Source organism: Nilaparvata lugens, chromosome 11, assembly GCF_014356525.2.
Source record: "Nilaparvata lugens isolate BPH chromosome 11, ASM1435652v1, whole genome shotgun sequence".
Lineage (NCBI taxonomy): Eukaryota > Metazoa > Arthropoda > Insecta > Hemiptera > Delphacidae > Nilaparvata > Nilaparvata lugens.
The window spans coordinates 6420072-6444297 of NC_052514.1; the positions used below are offsets into that span (position 1 = coordinate 6420072).

The 24226-nt window shown below is 34.5% G+C and overlaps 1 protein-coding gene across 10 annotated transcripts in view; it reads right to left on the bottom strand.

The window, feature by feature from the left end:
- Window positions 1-24226, bottom strand: part of LOC111055815 (sensory neuron membrane protein 1) — a gene marked incomplete at its 3' end in the record, with an annotated part of 59444 nt that overhangs the window by 25165 nt on the left and 10053 nt on the right. For all 10 annotated transcript variants that reach the window (XM_039437476.1, XM_039437480.1, XM_039437477.1 and 7 more), the window contains 2 exon segments: window positions 6691-6853; window positions 23482-23639. In XM_039437476.1, coding sequence (XP_039293410.1) covers window positions 6691-6853; window positions 23482-23639 — 321 coding nt within the window.

Consider the following 24226-nt stretch of genomic DNA (forward strand, 5'->3'; position numbering starts at 1 on the left):
AATAATGTTATCGTTGTTTGGATTACCGTAATGTGAAATAGTCGCCGATTCCGGAAATTATTTCCAAATAGATGATGCAACATAATTTGGAATAAGTCAATTTAGATAACAATTAACAATAATGTTATCGTTGTTTGCATTACCGTAATGTGAAATAGTCGCCGATTCCGGAAATTATTTCCAAATAGATGATGCAACATAATTTGGAATATGTCAATTTAGATAACAATTAACAATAATGTTATAATTGTTTGGATTACCGTAATGTGAAATAGTCGCCGATTCCAGAAATTATTTCCAAATAGATGATGCAACATAATTTGGAATAAGTCAATTTAGATAACAATTAACAATAATGTTATCGTTGTTTGCATTACCGTAATGTGAAATGGTCGCCGATTCCGGAAATTATTTCCAAATAGATGATGCAACATAATTTGGAATAAGTCAATTTAGATAACAATTAACAATAATGTTATCGTGTTTGGATTACCGTAATGTGAAATAGTCGCCGATTCCGGAAATTATTTCCAATAGATGATGCAACATAATTTGGAATAAGTCAATTTAGATAACAATTAACAATAATGTTATCGTTGTTTGCATTACCGTAATGTGAAATAGTCGCCGATTCCGGAAATTATTTCCAAATAGATGATGCAACATAATTTGGAATAAGTCAATTTAGATAACAATTAACAATAATGTTATCGTTGTTTGGATTACCGTAATGTGAAATAGTCGCCGATTCCAGAAATTATTTCCAAATAGATGATGCAACATAATTTGGAATAAGTCAATTTAGATAACAATTAACAATAATGCTATCATTGTTTGGATTACCGTAATGTGAAATAGTCGCCGATTCCGGGAATTATTTCCAAATAGATGATGTAACATAATTTGGAATAAGTCAATTTAGATAACAATTAACAATAATGTTATCATTGTTTGGATTACCGTAATGTGAAATAGTCGCCGATTCCGGAAATTATTTCCAAATAGATGATGCAACATAATTTGGAATAAGTCAATTTAGATAACAATAACAATAATGTTATCGTTGTTTGGATTACCGTAATGTGAAATAGTCGCCGATTCCGAAATTATTTCCAAATAGATGATGCAACATAATTTGGAATAAGTCAATTTAGATAACAATTAACAATAATGTTATCGTTGTTTGGATTACCGTAATGTGAAATAGTCGCCGATCCGGAAATTATTTCCAAATAGATGATGCAACATAATTTGGAATATGTCAATTTAGATAACAATTAACAATAATGTTATCGTTGTTTGGATTACCGTAATGTGAAATAGTCGCCGATTCCGGAAATTATTTCCAAATAGATGATGCAACATAATTTGGAATAAGTCAATTTAGATAACAATTAACAATAATGTTATCGTTGTTTGCATTACCGTAATGTGAAATAGTCGCCGATTCCGGAAATTATTTCCAAATAGATGATGCAACATAATTTGGAATATGTCAATTTAGATAACAATTAACAATAATGTTATAATTGTTTGGATTACCGTAATGTGAAATAGTCGCCGATTCCAGAAATTATTTCCAAATAGATGATGCAACATATTTGGAATAAGTCATTTAGATAACAATTAACAATAATGTATCGTTGTTTGCATTACCGTAATGTGAAATGGTCGCCGATTCCGGAAATTATTTCCAAATAGATGATGCAACATAATTTGGAATAAGTCAATTTAGATAACAATTAACAATAATGTTATCGTTGTTTGCATTACCGTAATGTGAAATAGTCGCCGATTCCGGAAATTATTTCCAAATAGATGATGCAACATAATTTGGAATAAGTCAATTTAGATAACAATTAACAATAATGTTATCATTGTTTGCATTACCGTAATGTGAAATAGTCGCCGATTCCGGAAATTATTTCCAAATAGATGATGCAACATAATTTGGAATAAGTCAATTTAGATAACAATTAACAATAATGTTATCGTTGTTTGGATTTCTCGTTCTTTTTAGTCACGCACAATCCTGATGCTTATGTGGTTATCATCCTCAGTAGAAGAAAATCTTGTCAAAAACGTCTTCTACCCTCAAACTCAATTATTTTGACTCACATTCGGTCATGATAAGACTCGTAATTACTTTTTAAATTTCAATTAATTACCTATCGTTGTATCAAATTCACTCGAAATTAACATATCAGATATCACGAGTATTTTGTAAAGTAAAATTACTGTTATATTATAGAAAGACGAGCAAGATTCTCATCAGAATTTCCAAGATTGATCTCATTCCACTACCTCCGTTAACAAAGCCGTAGTGCATTCGTGTGACGTCAGCACAGGTAGGGCTTCTACACCAATAAAAAATTGTTGATATCAGCTGATCTATATCAGCTAGTGTTTTTATTAATGTAGGAACCCTACCTGTGCTGACGTCACACGAATGCACTATGGCTTTGTTTACGGAGGTAGTGCATGTGCTCGGTATTTTCCGAGTGATAGTTGATGATAGTATCATTTATATTGAGCCATAGGTGACATCCGGAACAGTGAATAATATGAAAGAATATTTTCACTTTATCTTTCAGCTTTACAATCTTGCTTGAGATTGGTTAAAGCACAGATTTTGGTCAAGCATTTAACCACAACACGCATCATAAAGGCACAGAGACTAAGGTGGTTCGGACATAATCATAGGATGGATGAAACCAGAATGCCAAAAATAGTGCTTATAGAGAAGCTTCACTCGAGAAGAAAACAAGGCAGACCAAGAATACGATGGGAAGATGAGATAAGGGATGATTCGATAACGTTATAGAGGATGGAGAGGATTTATAATGAATAGAAATGTTTGGAGGAATGTTGTGGAGGAGGCCGAAGCCCATAATGGGCTGTAGAGCTATAGCAAAAAAATTTGACCACAACAAATGTTTCTGTTCAATCTATGGTCAAAGGTATACTGAGTGATCCATATATTGATTTGAATTCTCTTTAAGCTTCAAGAGCATCCTAAAGCATAGAGGTATTCTATTATCATAGAACAGAGAGACAGCCTAAAGGCTTCATTCCCACAGAGTATGAATAGAGAATAGCCTACTTTGAAAGGTGCAGCTATTGGCATATTTCGTGCTACAGGTGAACTATCGATTCAGATTTCCTGTGAGGTAATCGTGATCTCTGTGACTTGTTTGTGATTTCTGTGACTTGTTTGTGACTTCTGTGACTTGTTTGTGATTTCTGTGACTTGTTTGTGACTTCTGTGACATGTTTGTGATTTCTGTGACTTGTTTGTGATTTCTGTGACTTGTTTGTAATTTCTGTGACTTGTTTGTGATTTATGTGACTTGTTTGTAATTTCTGTGACTTGTTTGTGATTTCTGTGAATGTTTGTGATTTCTGTGACTTGTTTGTGATTTCTGTGACTTATGTGACTTGTTTGTAATTTCTGTGACTTGTTTGTGATTTCTGTGACTTGTTTGTGATTTCTGTGACTTGTTTGTGATTTATGTGACTTATGTGACTTGTTTGTAATTTCTGTGACTTGTTTGTGATTTCTGTGACTTGTTTGTGATTTCTGTGACTTGTTTGTGATTTCTGTGACTTGTTTGTAATTTCTGTGACTTGTTTGTAATTTCTGTGACTTGTTTGTGATTTCTGTGACTTGTTTGTGATTTCAAGTGACTTGTTTTTGATTTCTGTGACTTCTTTATGATTTTCTGTGAGGTCATTGGAGGGCAAGAATCAGTGATATCTATTAATGGATAGGGAGACCTCGAACAACCAGGGAAGTCACTGCATAAATGTTTCATGAGAAGTACACCTGTTGTCTACTTCTCCCACTTCTTTTTCTTCTTCTTCTTCGTCTTCTTCTCCTTCTTCTTCTCCTTCTTCTTCTTCTTCTTCTTCTTCTTCTTCTTCTCCTTCTTCTTCTTCTTCTTCTTCTTCTTCTTCTCCTTCTTCCACTTTTTCTTCTTCCTCCTCCTCTTCCACCCTTTTCCTCTTCATCATCTTCTTCTTCTTCATTTCCTTCTTTTTAATTTCATTTCCTTTGTTCCAATCTTCATTCTCAAAAGAAAGAGAGAGACAGTAAATGTGTTAGCAAATGAGAGAGATCGATTATTGATTGATTATATTACTCCAGGACTCCAGGTCCTGAACTTAGGACTCCAGGTCCTCTCTGCGACACAACCCAAGATAAAGAGAGAAACAGTGTGAAGGAGATAGATAGATAGATTTAATGTCTTTCATTTGCACTTAATAGCATTAATAGTGATAGAGAGTGATTGATTGATTATCTGCCTTTATTAGGACGGAGTTATGACTCCTGGTCCTCTCTACCACACAACCCTTGAGAGTAAGAGAGAGTAAGAAAGCTAAGGGAAAAAGAGAGTGAGTGAGAGTAAGTGAGTAAATGGGTGATATGTCAGAGGCTATATAAGGACATGTGAGTAACATGAGCCGAATCTGATTTGTTTAAATATGTGAGTGAAATCCGAGACAGGAGTCGGACTGCCATCTAGAGATTCCAAGAATTGTAAATTATTCCAGAAGGCTTGCTGGAATTTGAATGCTCTGGGCGTAATTCGAGGTTAGGATAAGATTGGATGGTTGGATGAGATCTGATGATCTCGAATTTCTGTGGAAGGGCCTGAATTGAAATCGACATTCAATTCTCTTTCAGAAAATGTGATAAGCTTTGAAGAAGAAATTTCACTTTGATATGGGAACCGGGATAGAGTGGTTTATTAAAGAGCATCTAGATTGGTGGGAGATAAATTGAGATGGATTTTGGTTGAACATCAAATTCAATTCTAAAACACGAGTAGAAGACAGAATGATATGATATTAGTTCTAGTATTATTTGGAATGGATTGTAAACAATTTCAAGAGACGACAAAAACACCAACTGAAAAGAACTATATGGACAGGTCGAAATGATTCTATAATTATTCCAATGATAATCATGAATAATAAAGGTATAAACAGAAATAAAGGTATATTTACTAGTATTATCATGAGACTCTTTGTCTTAATTCAAACAACAATATCACGAATCTGGATCAATCTTTCATACGATCTTATTTGGAAAATCCAATCTTATAGCATCTTCAACAAATCCGTTAGTAATAAGATTTAAATTTTAATTTATTTTTAGTTCATTTGATGAACTATAGAAAATAGTTCTTACCTTCATTCTACCATAAGAGATATTGATTAGAAAAGTCATACGGCTTGCATCAGTGCTCAAAGCTCTTGAGAAAAAACCGATAGAGCAACATAAACAGGAAATATTGTCATATTATATCAGTTATCAGTGTTAAGCGTGACTCTTGCAATCAATATGATAATTTGTCTTAGTTTGATAGTTAATTAGCCTATGATCAAAGTCTTCGTTTATATGGTACAATTTACCTTTTTTGATGTTCAAGTATAATTAAGTTAACGTTTACTATATTGAAGAGAAGATTGACTCACAAAATTATCTATAAATATTCGTGTCCATGTTCATTTAATTCAGTTGTGTTAGTTGTTTCATTTTGTTTTCAGTTGTTTGTTACAGAGCTTGTAGAACAAAAGACTGGAATACGACGGAAAAATTATTTATTCATGAGACTTTTCATTTGAACATGTTCATAAATATATGAACAATCAAACATATTTATTTATTGGTGAAGCTCTTATTGTTAATTCACCAGTTTCATCATTTTTCAAAAAGTGGTACTTCTCTTTCTCCACACTATTTCATTCCTCACGAATTATCAACATTTGCCTTCAAAATAACCCCTCTTTTGCCTTCAAGATGAGAAAATCCTATACTATTAAAAGAGCATTTATTGTTCATATGTTTAGATGTTTATGTTTGTATTTCACCGGATCTCGAAAACGGCTCTAACGATTCTCACGAAATTCAGAACATAGTAGGTTTATAATGTAAAAATTCGATTGCACTAGGTCTCATGCATGGGAAAACTCGCTGAAAGACATTAAAAGGATGATTGTTATTCATCCTTGGAAAAACAGCTGATAATAATTATTTTGTCGTCTGTTGATGATGGAAGTGAGTGAGTGAGTTCATGTGTGTGGGACTGTGTCAAAATTATGACTCAGCTGTTGAACTTTTTGTAATCATTCAATCAGGTACTTCGTGCCGGTTGCAAAGAAGCCGGGTTATTTTCAATCCTGATCAATTCTAGTGGATCAATCTTTTTGAAATATTCTTCTCTGATTTGGTTCACGTGAAGTTAATAAGGATTGGAATTCAATCGTCTTTTGTGCAACCGGGCCTTTATAAGGAAAATTTTTGCATCCTCTGGGAATCAATCTCAATTTTCTGTGATTAGATAGAACATTTCTGTATAAACTGTGAATGTTATTATAATTTCTCCTTTTGTGATACCTTTTTTATGCTTTTGCACTCCAGAGCAAAGCTCGGTACCCGATATTTCTATTATTTTCGATAGATAGATGGATAGATAAATGTCTTTTATTTGCACTTTACAACATTGAAAGTGATGCTCATTTGAGGAATGCTGGCAGCCCAATGTGTATCAATTTCTATAAATGAATAAACTGATCTAGAATGTTGACCATTTTAAAATTACGATCATGATTGAGAATATGTTACTGATAGTATTGTAAATTAGTTTGAAAAATATCATTATGAGAGCAAAGAATAGTACTGACCAGTAAAGCGGCATTTGGTACAGTGATCATCTCTTCTCCCGTTAGACCGGCTTCCTCAGTGTTGCCGTAGCAATCCTTGTTGAAAATCCACGTGTTCTTCATGTGGAAGCTCACTTCATCCTCCTCTGGATTATCTGAGAATCCCACTTTCTCCTTCCATTCACTAGAAAAGAAAACAGAAGATGAATTCATGATATAATAAAGGAAAGATTCGGTTTAGAAAAGGATAAGAAATACACGAGTGACGCATCATCACGATCGAACTACTACTGGACTGATTCACTTGAAATGTTGCATATAGATCTCAATAATTCACCGAGGATAGTTGGGACTATTTTCAATTCTTCCCTTAGACTCTTGTGGAGCACTTATCTGCTATAAATATAGTGGGCTAGTCTATACTATAATGAAGGAACGAACTGGCTTATACCCGTGGGGGATTCGAAAATTATCTTTTCCTACAGTTACCATGAAAAGTGACGATTCCTGCACTGATTACAGAACGCAAAGATTCACTTTTCCGCTCTAGTGCGGGAAAAATCTTTTCTGCACTCCAGATTTGCAACATGGCAACACAAAATAGTTGGTGGGTTATATGGAGCAACAGTGCAGCAAAATCAAAATTAAGTTGGTAACAGAGACTGGGCTGCTATAGTGAGCAGAGGTGCAACGAAGCACAACGAGCACCTTATTAATATTAGATATTATAACCAAGGACAACATCTTTATTCAATTTGACAGTAAATTAAGGTTTTTATCAATAATAAAATTACACAGAAAAACATTTGATGCATTTCAGGCAATTTTACCCATAATTACCCACTTTTCATATTCAATGGTAGCTGTAGGAAAAATAAAATGTGAAATATGTGCGCAAAGTTCCTCTGCTGCACTCAAGAAACCATTCCGCCCTCGCCTACGGCTCGGGCGTAAACGTTTCTTTCGGTGCAGCAAACTGTCACTTTGCGCACTAGTTGCACAAATAACTATTGACGCATCATCACGTCTGAATTCCTGGACTGATTAACTTAAAATTTTGCATTTAGATTCTCGATCAACCCAGGATGGTTTTAGGCTTATTTCTTCAAAATTTTATCACTTAAAGTTTTCAGTTTGTCAAGTTTTAAAATAAATCCTTGCGGAGCACGGGTTTCCTGCTAGTATAAAATAAAGTTGAGGAGGAAAAAAGAATGTGATGAAAATTGTGAGATATGGAGAAATGATAATTTGAAGTGACAAGTGAAATGGATAGGAAGTGGAAAAGTTATCAACAATCATTGCCAATAATATAATATTCGATAAGTAATAGAATAGAAACAAACTATATTGCCAAAACCATCCCATTTATTGGAACAATTTGGATACTAATATTTCAATTGTTACATCATTATCAATCTCTAGTAAACTAAAAGGTTAAATATTGAGTAGCAGAGATAGAATGGGTAGAGCCCTACTATTAGATGTTCATAAATAGAAGTTAAACTCTACTGTCATTGGACGAGACTATAGTATCGAGGTGGGGCTGCAGTCTCAACCAATGACAGTCGAGCTCAACTTTCATTGGTCAACAGCTGATAGCCAATCGTAGGGCTTCTGAATATTCTGCTGCTCAATTTTTGTAAGATATATTTAAAATGGTGTTTAAACCAGAACTTTACTATGGTGAGGTCCACGTTTTAATGGCAGTGTTTGATCAGCAATTGTATTGCTATCATTGTCTATCATCGCTTTGCTCTGTTGCCAGATCGTCTCTTAACAATGTAGAACTTATAATTAATAAACAAAGTATTTCATCTTGATTATGAAATTATTGATAAATATAATTTTTTGCTTGATAAAATATAATTGATTATTTCAATTATATCAATATAATTGATTATGAAATTATTGATAAATATAATTTCTTGCTTGATAAAATATAATTCATTATTTCAAACGGGAATGAACAGTTGATATTACAAAATCGGGGCACCGAGCTTCGCTCGTTATTCTTATTTATTGATAAACAGAACACAATTCTCTAAAATGATCGTGTTTATATTTCACACCTGGCTATACGTCAGCTTATGAATTTTGGGGATGCGATATTTTGATTTTTCACAGAATCCCTCGCTCACTTATACTTTCCTTGCCCTATTACCATAGGTAAAGAAAGTAGCCTATTGCTTTCCGAAAAAAATTGAGGTACACCAATTTCTGAATTTCTATACGTTTCAAGGTCCCCTGAGTCCAAAAAAGTGGTTTTTGGGTATTGGTCTGAATGTGTGTGTGTGTGGTGTGTGTGTGTGTTGTGTGTGTGTGTGTGTGTGGGTGTGTGTGTGTGTGTGTGGTGTGGTGTGTGTGTGTGTGGTGTGGTGTGTGTGTGTGTGTGGGTGTGTGTGTGTGTGTGTGTGGTGTGTGGTGTGTGTGTGTGTTGTGTGTGGGTGTGTGTGTGTTGTGTGTGTGTGTGGTGTGTGTGTGTGTGTGTGTGTGTGGTGTGTGTGTGTGTGTGTGGTGTGTGTGTGTGTGTGTGTGTGTGTGTGTGTGTGTGTGTTGTGTGTGTGTGTGTGTGTGTGTGGTGTGTGTGTGTGTGTGTGTGTGTGTGGTGTGTGTGTGTGTGTGGTGGTGTGTGTGTGTGTGTGTGTGTGTGTGTGTGTGTGTGTGTGTGTGTGGTGTGTGTGGGTGTGTGTGTGTGTGTGTGTGTGTGTGTTGTGTGTGTGTGTGTGTGTGTGGTGTGTGTGTGTGTGTGTGTGGGTGTGTGTGTGTGGTGTGGTGTGTGTGTGTGTGGTGTGTGGTGTGTGTGTGTGGTGTGTGTGTGGTGGTGTGGTGTGTGTGTGTGTGTATGTGTGTGTGTGTGTGTGGTGTGTGTATGTGTGTGTGTGTGTGTGTGTGTGTGTGTGTGTGTGTGTGTGTGTGTGTGTGTGTGTGTGTGTGTGTGTGTGGTGTGTGGGTGTGTGGTGTGTGTGTGTGTGTGTGGGTGTGTGTGTGTGTGTGTGTGTGTGGTGTGTGTGTATGAATGTATGTGGGTCTGTGTACATGATATCTCATCTCCCAATTAACGGAATGACTTGATATTTGGAACTTAAGGTCCTTACAATATAAGGATCCGACACGAACAATTTCGATCAAATGCAAAGATGGCGGCTAAAATGGAGAAAATGTTCTCAAAAAATGGGTTTTTCGCGATTTTCTCGAAAACGGCTCCAACGATTTTGATTAAATTCATACCTAAAATAGTCATTGATAAGCTCTATCAACTGCCATAATCCCCATATCAGTAAAAAATTTCAGGAGCTTCGCCCCATCTATGCAAAGTTTGATTTTAGATTCCCAATTATCAGGCTTCAGGTACAATATTTAAACAAAGAAATTCAAATGAAAAAGATTGAGCATGAAAATCTCTACAATATGTTCAGTAACATTTTCACCTAAAATTGAAAATAAGCTCGAAATTCGAGAAAATGTAATTATCCAATTGCAAATTGTTGGCAACTGTTGATTCTATTAAATGACTCACTATGAGGAGATAGAAGACCTCGTATGTCTCCAGCGTTATTGTCCTGTCACTAGCTGGCTCAGATCTTTGAAGTAGACTTGATATGCGCGTTAACACTAGCGTCAGGTGATCAATTACGATCAGGTGATCAATTCTCATACGGCAAGGAAAGTTGTGTGAGTGCGCCACACCAGATTTTTTACTATCCACAGACGACGAAAGTCTCAGCTGTTTCAGCCTAGGATGAATTATCCTTTCAATGTCGTTCAGCGAGTTTTCCCAAGGATGAGACATACAATCGAATCGAATTTTTATATCATGAACCTACTATGCTCCAAATCTCGTGAAAATCGTTAGAGCCGTTTTGGAGATCTCTTGAACATTAATAATCATATATAAATATACAGAAATTGCTCACTCAATATAATAGGATCAATCAGTTACTCTCTATAGAAGGCATTGACAAGATATTGAGGATCGGCAACGTTGTTCTCCTATCTTTCTCCACTGCCATTATAACGTGGACCTCACTATAGTATCTCAAAATTATAAATTATTTGTGTTTTTGACAATATCAAGTCGTTTTTAATATGAATATCTACCATAACATCGCCCTCACAACAACAAAGAAACTTCGATTGCAAAGTATGATTCCTAATATGGGGACAGTCTCTATATACGGACTCTTCTCTCATATTAGGACACATGTGACTCCTTTGTAGTTTCCAATATAGGCTGTCAATATCGGGAATAGCACACAAAGGCTTCTACAAAATAATATCTTCCAAGCCAATAATCCATCACCCGAACGTCTTGCTTGCAACTGAAATTGAATTCAATATCCGCTACTCAATGAAAGTAGAATTCAATACTGGTTACCGAATGAAAAATTGAATAATAGAATTCAGTATAGAATAAAAAGTTGAATTCAATTCAGGTTTCAAATGGAAAGTTGGACGCAAAACTAAGTATCGAATAAAAAGTTTTACAATTTGAAGCAATTTTGGACATTTGTCGAAAGTGAAGAGGATTTTGAAAATGTTTCTTTTCCAGTGAAAATTGAACATCTCAAAGAATTTGGAAATATACAGTGTATATATGTAGGCATTTGAGACTCATGAGCTATATATCTGTTGTGTATCTGCCATTAGCTGAATAAATATATAAATAGTTGAAATCAATGCAGAGTAATGATTGGAAAGTTGAATTCAGTACAGGGTAAAGAATGAAAAGTTGAATTCAATACGCAGTATCGAATGAATTCAATACGGTATTGGCGAATAGGGTATACCACTAATGAATTATCGTCACCCATCAGCTAATCAGCCCCAGCCCGACTAATTTGACTGCGGTATCAGATTCTGATTGGCTTTGTCCGTGAGACTTTTGACAATGAAACTGATTCTCAGTAGAGACAATGCGGCTCTTTTTCGGAGGGCTTCTCAATGGAGATGATGGAATCGGATAATTTGGAAGCCTCCCTTTGCTAATGAGAGGAATTCTTCATTCTTTCTTGCCAAAAAGTTGGGTTACACTGACCCAGGAAATGATTGGGGGGGATGAGAAGTAGATAGGAGAAGAAGACGTAGGAGATGTAGAAGACGGACGTATGTAGAAGAAGAAGTAGATGAAGATAGAGAAGAAGGAGAGGAAGGAGGAAAAAAGAAGAAAAACACGGAGGAGAAGAACAAAATAAAGGGAAAATTCGAATTTATTTTGTCAGATTGAAAACAATACAATGTAGACTATGAATCATAAAAATAATGGACAAGCAAGAAATACATAATAAGATTCCAATAATACATAAACTCTTAAATAAAAAATAGATTGTTTTCTATCTGACAAAGCCAGCAAAACCTAGGTTTGTGCGCTGGCATAGGTACATAGCCTAGTACTAAACTGATAGAGTTTGTAAGGGGAAATGTAAAACACTTCTATGTTCACAAAAAGATAAATATTAGAGAGTGAACGAAGAAGAAGGGAAGAGAAAGAAGAATGGAAGGCGAGAAAAAAATTCAAGGAGAAAAAGGAAGAAAAGAGAAATTGAAAAGTATATAAATATTGGTACAGAAGTTTTTAATTACTACAAGATATTATTGAATCCACCTTGCAATTGTATCCAATCCTCTACTACATGCAAATACTTCGAGATCATGTTCATGAGAAAATTTTCCGGTATACGATTGATTAATTTATGGCATATATGATCAAATTGCCTCCTGCAAACTGTTAGGTCCATTCGTGGTATAGGAAAAATGGTAGGCGAACGAAAACTGTACTTTTTTAAATGAGCTGTGAGTAGGGATGTCAATCCCGGGATCCCGGGATCCCGAATCCCGGGATCCCGGTCCATTTTTGATACCTAACAATCCCGGGATTTTCCAGCGTCAATCCCGGGATTTTCGGGATTGTAAACCTAAAGTTGTGAATCATATTTTTCCAAAAACAATTCAATATGGAATTAATTTACGGTGATGAATATGAGTTTTTATAACTAATTTATTGTTCTAAGTGTTTGACCAATTTATTCTATAGGCACAGCCTACAGTTGCATATTATACATAATATTGATTATATAGGCCAGTTTCACACGGCAGAGACCTCGCTCCTGGAATATCATATTACGGAAGATCATATTTCATATTTTGCAGCTCTCCTGTACTTTCACATGGGGATCTTACGAATAAGCCGACAGATCTAACAACTCCGCCGACGTTTGCTCAAAGTATATGACTCATCACTTTTTCTCAAAGTCTAACTTCCTTAAAAATATAGATAGAAGATTTCTGATTTCGGATTTGGATTCAGCGACCACAAATTCTTTAAAGCGTAAGTCCCGTTTTCGAAAATATCCGAAAACAAGGAAGTTATAGCTGTTTTTAATATAGCTTTCCATTATCATATGATTATATAGTACGTACTAAGATAATAATACTCCTGCCTCACAAAGGGGCAGGCAAAGGTTTTAAGAAGTTTTTGAACACCTGAGAAGTTTATACAACATGAACATTTTTAATTTTTAAAAGTTCTAGTTTTCCAAAAAAATATTGAACTATGAAAAGATGAATCCAAATATGAAATCATAAATCATCTCCACTCATCACCCAATAAAATAGGAGGAAAAGGAATGTTGTACAGTAAAATTCACTGAATTTCAATTGTCATTCAACAATCCAATTTATCAGGTTCAAATCGTTGAATATCACTTTAAATTCCCAGCAATTATTGACTATTTCTTTTTACAATCAGAAAAATCTATTATGAACATACAGTATAAACATTGTGCTGATCTGAATCGATCTATGGTGATAATAGGAATTGGAAGAATAGAAAATGTCATGGCATTCCAAGTAGTGATGTCTGTGTATTAGAACTGCTGAGTTGATAATGCATACTGAAAAAAAGTCATGAATAGCTCAGACCAACCTGGCCTGTGATGAACCTGTATAAACAATTCATAGAATTCTAAGAATTCATAGGAACGGTAAAAAAATCAATTTTACGAAAATCGATGTACATGTAACTGGATTTAGAAGATCAATACGATAATGTTCTCTATCACAATTTAATCATAGAAATGTTTAAGTGAAAACGTTGGGCGCAAACCTTCTGCCATGAGGAGACAAATAAATTTATGAAAAGCTTGATAGCTTGAATAGTGATCTGATATTTGTTACACGTTTTTATTCTAAGACATAATATGTCTTAGACTAATTTTTAATGTTTCTTCAATCGGCAGGAAAACTTTGGTTTTTCAAAGTTATCTTACTCCCTTATTTTGGGTATTTTCAGAAATCAAGATAAATAACCTACCAAATTTCCTACACGAATACAGTGTAAGTTGTATATAATAGCTACAGTACTTACGTACTGTATAGTACAGTACCTGTTCGTTTTTACCGTATAATTATATGATAATAGAAAGCTTTATTAAAAACAGCCATAACTTCCTTGTTTTCGGATATTTTCGAAAACGGGACTTACGCTTTAAAGAATTTGTGGTCGCTGAATCCAAATCCGAAATCAGAAATCTTCTATCTATATTTTTAAGGAAGTTAGACTTTGAGAAAAAGTGATGAGTCATATACTTTGAGCAAACGTCGGCATAGTTGTTAGATCTTGCCTCTGCTTGCCTCGAGGGGAAAAGACGTGACAAAACGAGGTTCCTGGATAGGAGTCACCATGTGAAAGACACATGTGAATGTACTTCGACAAAAAAACGTGAACACTGTTCAGTGTTCAAGTTGCACGTCTCCTATCGTGTGAAAGAGGCCAAAGAGGTCATACTGTACTCTGTACTGGCTTAATAGAATTCGCACTATCAGTTCGCATAATTGGCAGAATGGTTGTTGATCGGTTGTTATGTCTCTACACTTGTTTCTGTTTACACAGCACCACAATTACCAGTCTAGTCGGCGCAATATTTGCAATAGTGCTGATGGCATTTCCTTGAATTGCATTCCGAAGTTTGAAAAGACTTAAGAAATCAGAAATAAAAAAGCACTTAACTATATTCACTCTCTGTCTAATTATTTCTCTCCTCTTCTGTTTCTCTATCATAAGTAGAATATCTAGTTGAAGTAAATATTATAGTTGGCTCTACGAAATTTCATTTGGTAGTGTAGTGGTTGAGCTTTCGTGTTGTTTGGTTGGTATGGCGTTACGGTCTTACAAAACGTATTCTATTTTATTATTAATAGTCTATTATTGATTCAATTGATATTAATCCACTTCACAGTATTTGACGTAATTCAAGTGTGAGCCCTATCCCGTCCTGATGTGGGATAGAAATGCTTTTGTTCTACATAGAAAATACTCTGATGAGTTATCTTGCTTTCCTCAGTTCTCACTATCATCTGGGATACAGCAAATTTGAGGTAGGACATGAAATGAAACAGTTACTCCTAATCTTGGAAACATTTTTAGAAATAGAATGTTCAATTTTAATATTATTCCCAAGTATTTTTTTTTTTATTTTAATAATAGCCTCTCCCTCTTTAATGGGCCCTTTTTCATCTCCACACACTGTTACTGAACATGTTATTGAGGAGAAACAATTGGTTAAAATACATAAAACTGATTTTTGCCAATCCCGGGATCAGTACCGGTATCCCGGGATTGATATTGGATAATCCCGAAATACCGGGGTTGGAAATCAGTCCCGGGATTGATATCCCTAGCTGTGAGAGAGATTGATTGAGGGGAAAGAGATTGATTATTCGATTGATTGATTATTTGCCTTTATTGGGGCGGAGTTAGGACTCCTGATACTCTCTGCCACACAACCCTAAGAAGGAGGAGGAGTAGAAGAAAAAGGAAAAGAAGAAGACAGTACAGGACAGGAGAAGAAATCAAATTAGATAGATTACATTGACCAAACGTGGTGAGAGAAAAATTATTTTTCCTACAGATACCCTGAAAAGTGACCATTTGTGCACTGATTGCAGGCTGCAAAGAATCACTTTTCTGCACTAGTGCGCAAAGTGAGTACTTTGCGTACTCCAGATTTGCAGCATGACAACGCAAAATAGTTAGTAGGTTATATGGAGCACCAGTGCAGCAAAATCAAAATTAAGTTGGTAACAGAGAGTGGGCTGCTATAGTGAGCAGAGGTGCAACGAAGCACAACGCGCTAATTATTAAGTAGATATTATAATGGAGGACACCGACAGCACAGTGCCACCACAGCACACACCACACAGCTACCCCCCGCCATTCAAACACTACTACATTATTCAGGCAATTTTACCCATAATTACCCACTTTTCATATTCAATGGTAACTGTAGGAAAAATTTAATGTAAAATACGTGCGCAAAGTTCGTTTGCTGCACTCAAGAAACCATTCCGCCCTCGCCTACGGCTCGGGCGTAAACGTTTCTTTCGATGCAGCAAACTGTCACTTTGCGCACTAGTTGCACAAATAACTATTTAAAATAGTTGAGAAATATTTTTATCAGATGGAAAGATTATCACGGAACTTGATAAATTATCATTTGGGATACAAATTCAAACGTGAACTGAGTTTATAGTGAGTTCTTGATTTCGGAGAAAACAAATAACAGCTTTTAAGATATGATTCAACTGAATAATAAGTGAGTTTTTGATTTCGGAGAAAACAAATAATAGTTTTCAAGAGCGAATGATGATTCAACTGTGAATTGTGATAAAACTGAATCAACTAGAACAGTTTACTTACATCAGATACTTGTGGATGAGAAAACTGCGTGAGGTCTACTGTTCACAGAACTACTAGTACCTTGGTAAAATTATTTTCTTTGAGTACTAATTCTGTTAATTTCAATTGAATAACTTGGGTTTATTGATAATTGATCCACTCTTTGGTTGGCTTCCTATTTGATCTCTGATATTCGATTAGTTTTAGTTTCATGAGTACTATCTATTTTGAAAACTGAGTGCTTTAGGGAGAAATATGTTAGATTTGAGTTCCCTTTGATATTCAAAATCACTTACCGGTGGTTCGGAAATCACTCAAGTCTGAGAATTATCTTCTATAAATAAAGTATCTTCTTTAATAGTTATCCTTCTCATTATCAATGCATAAGCCTGCGTTTCATGCGGGTATCATTCTCAGTCAATCGAATCCAATTAATGGAGTGAGTTGAACCCAGAAATATCTTTGAGGTTTTTATTCAATTTAAGGTTATTTGAAGCAAATATGCTTCAGAGATGATGAATAAGGAATACCCAAGTGGAAAAATCAATCAATTTTGTATTGTAGCCTAAAATAAAATTTATAAAATCACTCCACTTATATTGGCTACTTTTAGAAACTAGTTTCTTCATTCTCCATTGATTGATACAATGAATACATCATCAAAATGATGGGCTGAGAGAGAAAAATAAGGTAACCTTGTGCTATTCCTCTCCCAACTTCATATAGGGTTACACATAGTCCGAAATAGGTCAAGTCTTGTAGTTGTTCACTTCATAGAATTTTCAACAACAGTTGTTTGAAATGTTTTTGATGAAAGGGTATTTCATGTTTCTTTATTGTTTTCAATAATAAAATGTATGTACGAATAAATAATAAATACTGTTGAGAATCGAACTGACTGTGATAAAGCTTTAGTTTCTCAGAGATTGACAATGGTGTAATAACCGAAGCCGGTCTTTCTAAGTATCAATAAATCTGTTGTTTTTTGACAATTTCTTAGTCTTTTTCATTCAATATGAATAATTACTACAATATCAACTTCTCAAGTACACAAAAAGTAATCTTTTGATAGCGCACCCCCTCACCATAACCCTTAGCAGCAGTCACCACCTCAGTCTGCCTACAACTTCTGTGGGAAACGCATTCAAAACGCCGTCTGAATGGTCAGTTATTCATTGGCCGCTTGCCACTATTAATTACCGTACTTATTTGTATTTGTCTAGAGTTCAATGTAAAATCGCGATCCACCGTATCCCTCAAAATCCTACAAATACAGAACTAAAAGTTTTAAGAGAGTCTGGATTGTATAGATTTTAATCCTTTCTGAAGCAACTAACTTCAAAACTGAGCAGCTTTGAAAGGAAATAAAGAGTTTCCAGCTATCAATATTACATGACTCTTCAAACAGAGAGAACAACATTACAGATATGAACATCATAATTATTATTGTACTGACATCTATTGACAATAGACAACTGAGTCATATATCATGAAAGTTGAAACGCTTTGCTAAAAAATCTTTCTCTCTGATAAAATTCATCCAACAAACTAACCTCATGCTCACAGCGTTGATTGAATGGGACGCATCGATTTTATTCATCAGCAATGACGTGAATTTCCCTATAAATTCGCCATACTTGATTATTATATTTGATACAAGTTTATTTACGTTGATGTATCTTGTTTTTAGTTTTTTCTATAGCAACATTTTGCCGCCTGCTGTAGCCAGAGAGTAGAGAACGAAATTCCTAAAATTATTAAAATTAGGAACTAAATTCCTATCTATTACCTATTCCTATAAATTCCTAAATTATAACTCATTCCCACTGGCTGTAGTCAGCAACGATTCATGAATTCAGATTTTCAAGGAAAAGGTTCTTTGGTGTCTTTGAAGTCTGATTTGAAAGAAGTTTTCTAAAATAATTATGCATTGAGTAAATTAAATAGTTTATAATTTCCACTGTATGGGTATAAATTTTCATCTAGTAAGCATAATATATATATTTGAATTCCCTTCGGCTACTTTTAATATTATCATTAGTATCATTCCGTTTGACTTTTTATTTTCTGGAATTACACATTCATATCCATGGGTTTGTTGATTATCGAATAAAATATCCGATTCTAGCTTAGTAGCTCATTCCATCGTATTTAAAAGCTCTGATCCTGGTCTTTTTCAGATGAGAAAATAAGACTCAATTTTATGGGAGTGAGAACATTCATAGCTTCCCCCATTATATTAAATAATCGAGGAAGAAAGATGATAAGAATAATTCAAGATACTCCCGAGATCAGTGTCAAGTTTTTGCTATCATGTTTTCATATTGCCGACCAATGTTTGGAAGAGAATGAAGAATTCGATAATAAAGTTACACAACCAGTTAATAACGATCACATGAAAATTCAGCTTCCGTATATAGAAATCATTATAGTTGAATACAATCTATTCAACGGAAATTTTATTGAAGAATTAATTTTATCACTATGTTTGTCCCGCATAATCAAATTTTATAAGCATTTTTTATGTAATATAGATGTTTTTATTAGGTCATGAAATGGATTAAAGAAAAAATGTTGAAAAAGTTGATCAGTTTTGAATTGTCAACTCTTTAGATTCTGCATAACTGCATTTTTGTTTCTGTTGATTTGTATGATTTAAGAGTCAAAACACAATATTGTTGAAAATAGCACTTATCTACCACATGAGCGTTAAGGAGCGTTTTAAGCTATGAATCACGTGAAGCTGAAGCTAGAATCAATGAATCACGTGAATAGCTTGAAGGATCTCGTTCACCTCATACATTTGTCAATTGAGATTTCAATAAATCTTGACAATTTGCAAATTTCTCACAGCAACATTCAATCTGTTCTCTCCTGAAAAAATTGTCAACTTTTTATACGAAAACTATATGTGAACAACATTTTGTTGACAACTCTACAACCGTGGCTTTACTTAAGAGGAGAAGCAAATTTTAACATTCAACTGTGAAACTCTGAAGTAATAGTCTATCTCTCTCCTTTGGTAGAGAGTTAGTGGGGAGGATATTTTTAATATTCTTTCCGAAGAATGGACATTGATATGTCCAAAGCTCCGCCAATTTATGTAGATGCATAACAATATAATTATCTATAGTTATTATATTACAAATAACTTTTTCATATCATATACAGTTCAATAATTATTTTCTTAGTCTATATTATGTAAATTCATCTATAATTTTGCTGTATTGTAAGCTATTGTATATAAGTGTATAAGCCAGTATATATTGTAATCTACATAAATAAAGTACTCAATCAATCAATCAATCAATCTCTCAATAGATAGAATGAATAAGATTGGAGTAATCGACAATCAAGATATCAGACAATTTGAAGTGAACCAATCAATACTATTCCAGCTTTGAATCATAACTGCTATATTGGCTACGTTTGGTGTAACTGTTGACCAATCAGGAGAAGAGTGGGCGGAGTCAAAAATTTCATCCAGCAGTATGCTGCCGTCTACTGGCGACATTCTGAGTTTGATTTGACAAGATTCGTTGATTAGAATAGGGGACAGAGTACCATCATAGAGAAATAGCTTAAGATTCCACTATTCGGAGAACCTTGGACTATTTTTATTCTTTTTATTAAGTCTTATCATAGAGGTGAATGGTAAATGATTACATTATTCGTCTCTCTGGCTCTATCAAGTGTGCAGTTCCAATAGAGATTTTCTAATCTCTAATCTCTGTGGATTTTCAAAAGAATGTTGTTTCATTCATGTTTTCTCCCATCAGATAAAATTTTGACATCGGAAGAATTTTTATTTCGAATTTGAAATCAGACATCAAAATGATGTTGCTGAGAATGTTGCTACATTCATTTTTCTCTCATCATAGAAAAATTTTCAATCTTCATGAACAACTTCACTAATATAACTGGATCTTCTCTAGTGAATCTATAATTTGTAGTATTGTTCCAATGATCTATTATAATATAATATATGTGATTGGTTTCTCTATTATTTTTTAGCAGTCATAGTGCACATTCATGTTCCTTTTTAATCAATAAATTTGAAAATAATATTCAGAAACAGATTTTGTAATCACAAAAAGCTTTCTCCAAAGCCATTTTCAAGGAAACTTCAAAGAATTATTAAGCTTTCTCAAGTACTTCTGAAGTAAAGTAGTCCGTGTTGATGTACTGAGAACTGAAACATTCTAGCTCTTCTGAGCTATTCCGAAGTTGATAAATCATAACAAAACTTCGAAAAAAGAATTTTTGTTACCAGAAAATCTTTTCTTTAGCTGAGCCTTTTTGAGTAACTAATGATCACTTATTTAGTGATCACTGATTACTGTCTTTTTACGTATAGCCGAGACACTTCAGCTCCTCCAAGTTTTACAAACTTGATAAATCAAGCTGAGCCTTTTTGAGTAACTAATGATCACTTATTTAGTGATCACTGATTACTGTCTTTTCACGTATAGCCGAGACACTTCAGCTCCTCCAAGTTTTACAAACTTGATAAATCAAGCTGAGCCTTTTTGAGTAACTAATGATCACTTATTTAGTGATCACTGATTACTGTCTTTTTACGTATAGCCGAGACACTTCAGCTACTCCAAGTTTTACAAACTTGATAAATCAAGCTGAGCCTTTTTGAGTAACTAATGATCACTTATTTAGTGATCACTGATTACTGTCTTTTTACGTATAGCCGAGACACTTCAGCTCCTCTAAGTTTTACAAACTTGATAAATCATAACACAACATAGAAAAGAGGATTTCTGTAACCACAAAAATCTCTTAATTTTTCCATGGAGCATTATTTCTGAGCTTGATATATCATAGCTCAACAATGGAAAAGGATCCTAATAGAACCAGAAACCAGGAATGTAACCAAAAAACCTTTGAATCTTTTCTGTAGCATCTTCACTAGATTACTAAGTCTTCTCATGTCTGATAATAATAGGGATAATGGTCTTTTGTACTGAAGTTTAATAACAGAGCAGTGGATAACGGAGTGCTTTAACAGTTGACCACAAGTAGCTTACAATGTTTACCAGTCTGTAATTAGAGAGTACTTAGCAATTGGGCTTTGGAGAGGCGCTTAAGTGGAGTAGGCCCAATATTAGCAGCTTTTACTGCAGTGAGATCCACTTTAAACTGTCAGCAATCTTCATAAGCAGCATCAATCCATCCCGTTTTAACAATGCTGACAGTTTTAAGATAGAATTTCACTATTAAGGGATACTTTAGATGTTGGTGAGATTCACTTATACTGTCAGCGTTAGTTCAACGGGGAGAAATGATGTTTCTGGTGGGAAATTCTGACAGATGAAAGAGAATCTCTCAGTATGGAAAGATAATGCTTTGGAGATATTATAGAGGGAGATGTTTTACAGATAGAGAGAGACAGGAGAAAGATTTTTATCAATGACTAGCAGTTTACTCGTGCTCCAGGGTCTATTTTAAAACTTGACGAACTGAAAACTTGATGTAATGAGATCTTTAAGAATTGAAAATAGGCCTTCAACCATCCTCGGTTAATTTAGAATCTATTACGCAAAATTTCAATTTAATCAGTTGAGTAGTTCAGACGTGATGATGCGTCAAACATAATTTTCCTAACCTGAACGTGTAAAAGCCAGTTCTTTCCTTTATAGTATAGATAAGCTCTGTTTGATAGGATTTTTCCTGAGATAGAGTAACGGAATATGAACGTTTCTGAGAAGAGTAAAAGGAAGAATACTTGTTGGAAAATGCTTCGATGAAGTATAAAACTGGATTGTATCTGATAATCAGCTCATAATTTATTGAAGATGGATCTGACTTTTGGAAGATAGTGTTAGACTTTGTTGATAGAGTACCATTGAATAGGGCGTTATTATTTGAATAAGAGAAAGTATTGCTTGTTTCTTTATTTTTAATTAATTCATACAATAAGTATACATCATCGAAATGATAGGGAGAGAAAAAATAAGGTAACCTTGTGCTATTCCTCACTCAAATTCAGATAAGGTTACACATAGTCCGAAATAGGTTGTCTTGTTCACTTCACAGAATTTTCAGTTCTTAACCTTCCGGCAGTCGCCGGAAAATTTAGGTCAACCTTCCGGCAGTCGCGCTGTTGTAAAAAGTACAACAGTGTCAGTTTTTTTGCTGCACAAAAACTATTTGATGGGGTGGTGTCAGTGAATGAGTCACCTATGCATTCCAAAACTTTTCCCCCATCACTCCACTGAGTTGCAGTATCAACCGAGCAATGGTTCAGTCTTTAGGTGCCATTTAGTCGCCACAGTGCATAAGATAGGGAAAGACTGTATACGGGGACTGTAAACGAACCAATAACAGAATTGATGGCTTTGCTTGATGACTTGATGTACCTTATTGGGCTATGAAATGGTAATCATCCAAATGTTCATAGGTGTAAAATAATCGAAAAATATGGAAGAAGTAATTATACAATTAATTAAATATGTTTTGACAGTAAACAGAGTACATAATACTTGTAAAACTGGATGTTGTAAAAAGTGCAACACGCGACTGCTTGTGATATTGAGTAGGGCGCGACTACTGGAATGTTAATTTTAAAAAGTAGATTTTTAAATTTAGATGCTTCAAAACCAATCAAAGAAGAAAATTCCACATTATTATCACTGAAATGGGAAATATTCATATGATAAATGAGTAATATTTGAAGGACCAAAAAAAAAAAACTTGAAAGAGTCGAATTTGTTTTACAGAGTCGGATCTCATAATGGATGAAAAAAGTCAATATAATACTTACTATGACCCGGTTGCACAAAAGGCTGTCAAGTTTTAATCATCATTAAAGGCCACGAGAACCAATCAGAGAAGGCTTTTTGTTCTTGGGAAAGAAAACTCCTAAGATAAGTTATCGTGGAGTTTAATCACGGTTAAAAATTCAACAGACTTTTGTGAAACCGGCACTAAATCAATTAAAACATGATCGAGAAGGCTTTTTGTTCTTGGGAAAGAAAACTTCTAGGATAAGTTTTCGTGGAGTTTAATCACGGTTGAAAATTCAACAGGATTTTGTGAAACCGGCAATAAATAAATTAAATCATGATCGCTATGAACTATAATAAGTAATTATTGTGGAAAGAAGAAGTAATTTTGAAAAAACTCACTCATAGCAGAACGGTCCAACTTCTTGTACTATGGGCTTGGCTCCCTTGTGGACTTCTTCAGGGTTTGTGACGTTGAATAAATAAATCCTAAACTCCACGGCGATGGGAGTTTTCTCCCAATTCGCTCTCATATCGGTGCCTTCTACGAGTGCTGCATTCTGAAAAAAAATGATTCGAATAATATTATTATTCCACAATTTGAAATCAGCCACCTGCTGAAGAAGTTAGTATTTACAGATGAAAATAAATTAGAATTTGCATTTGTCTACAGATGTAAATTAATAATGATTAATAAATGAATAAATAATGTCTATTTCCCAAAAGAAACTATTACATCAATTACAGAGAATATCAGATAGTTCACAATAACATAAAATAGTTAGTTCCAGAAATTTCTTATAATGTGCCCTCTACATGTTTAGTGTTTTCTGTGTGGAAATCGACCTACTCCATTGTGGCCTACCATGTTCTAGAGTAGGTTAGAATTAAATTCCATTAGTGTTCAAGATATTTTTTTTCATCCTATTATATTAAGCGAGCAATTTCTGTATTTATATATTTGGTTATTTATGTTCAACGGATCTCAAAAACGGATCTAACGATTTTCACGAAATTTGGAACATAGTAGGTTTATGATATAACAATTCGATTGCACTAGGTCTCATCCTTGGGAAAACTCGCTAAACGATATTAAAAGGATGATTCATCCATGGCTGAAACAGCTGAGACTTTTGTCGTCTGTGGA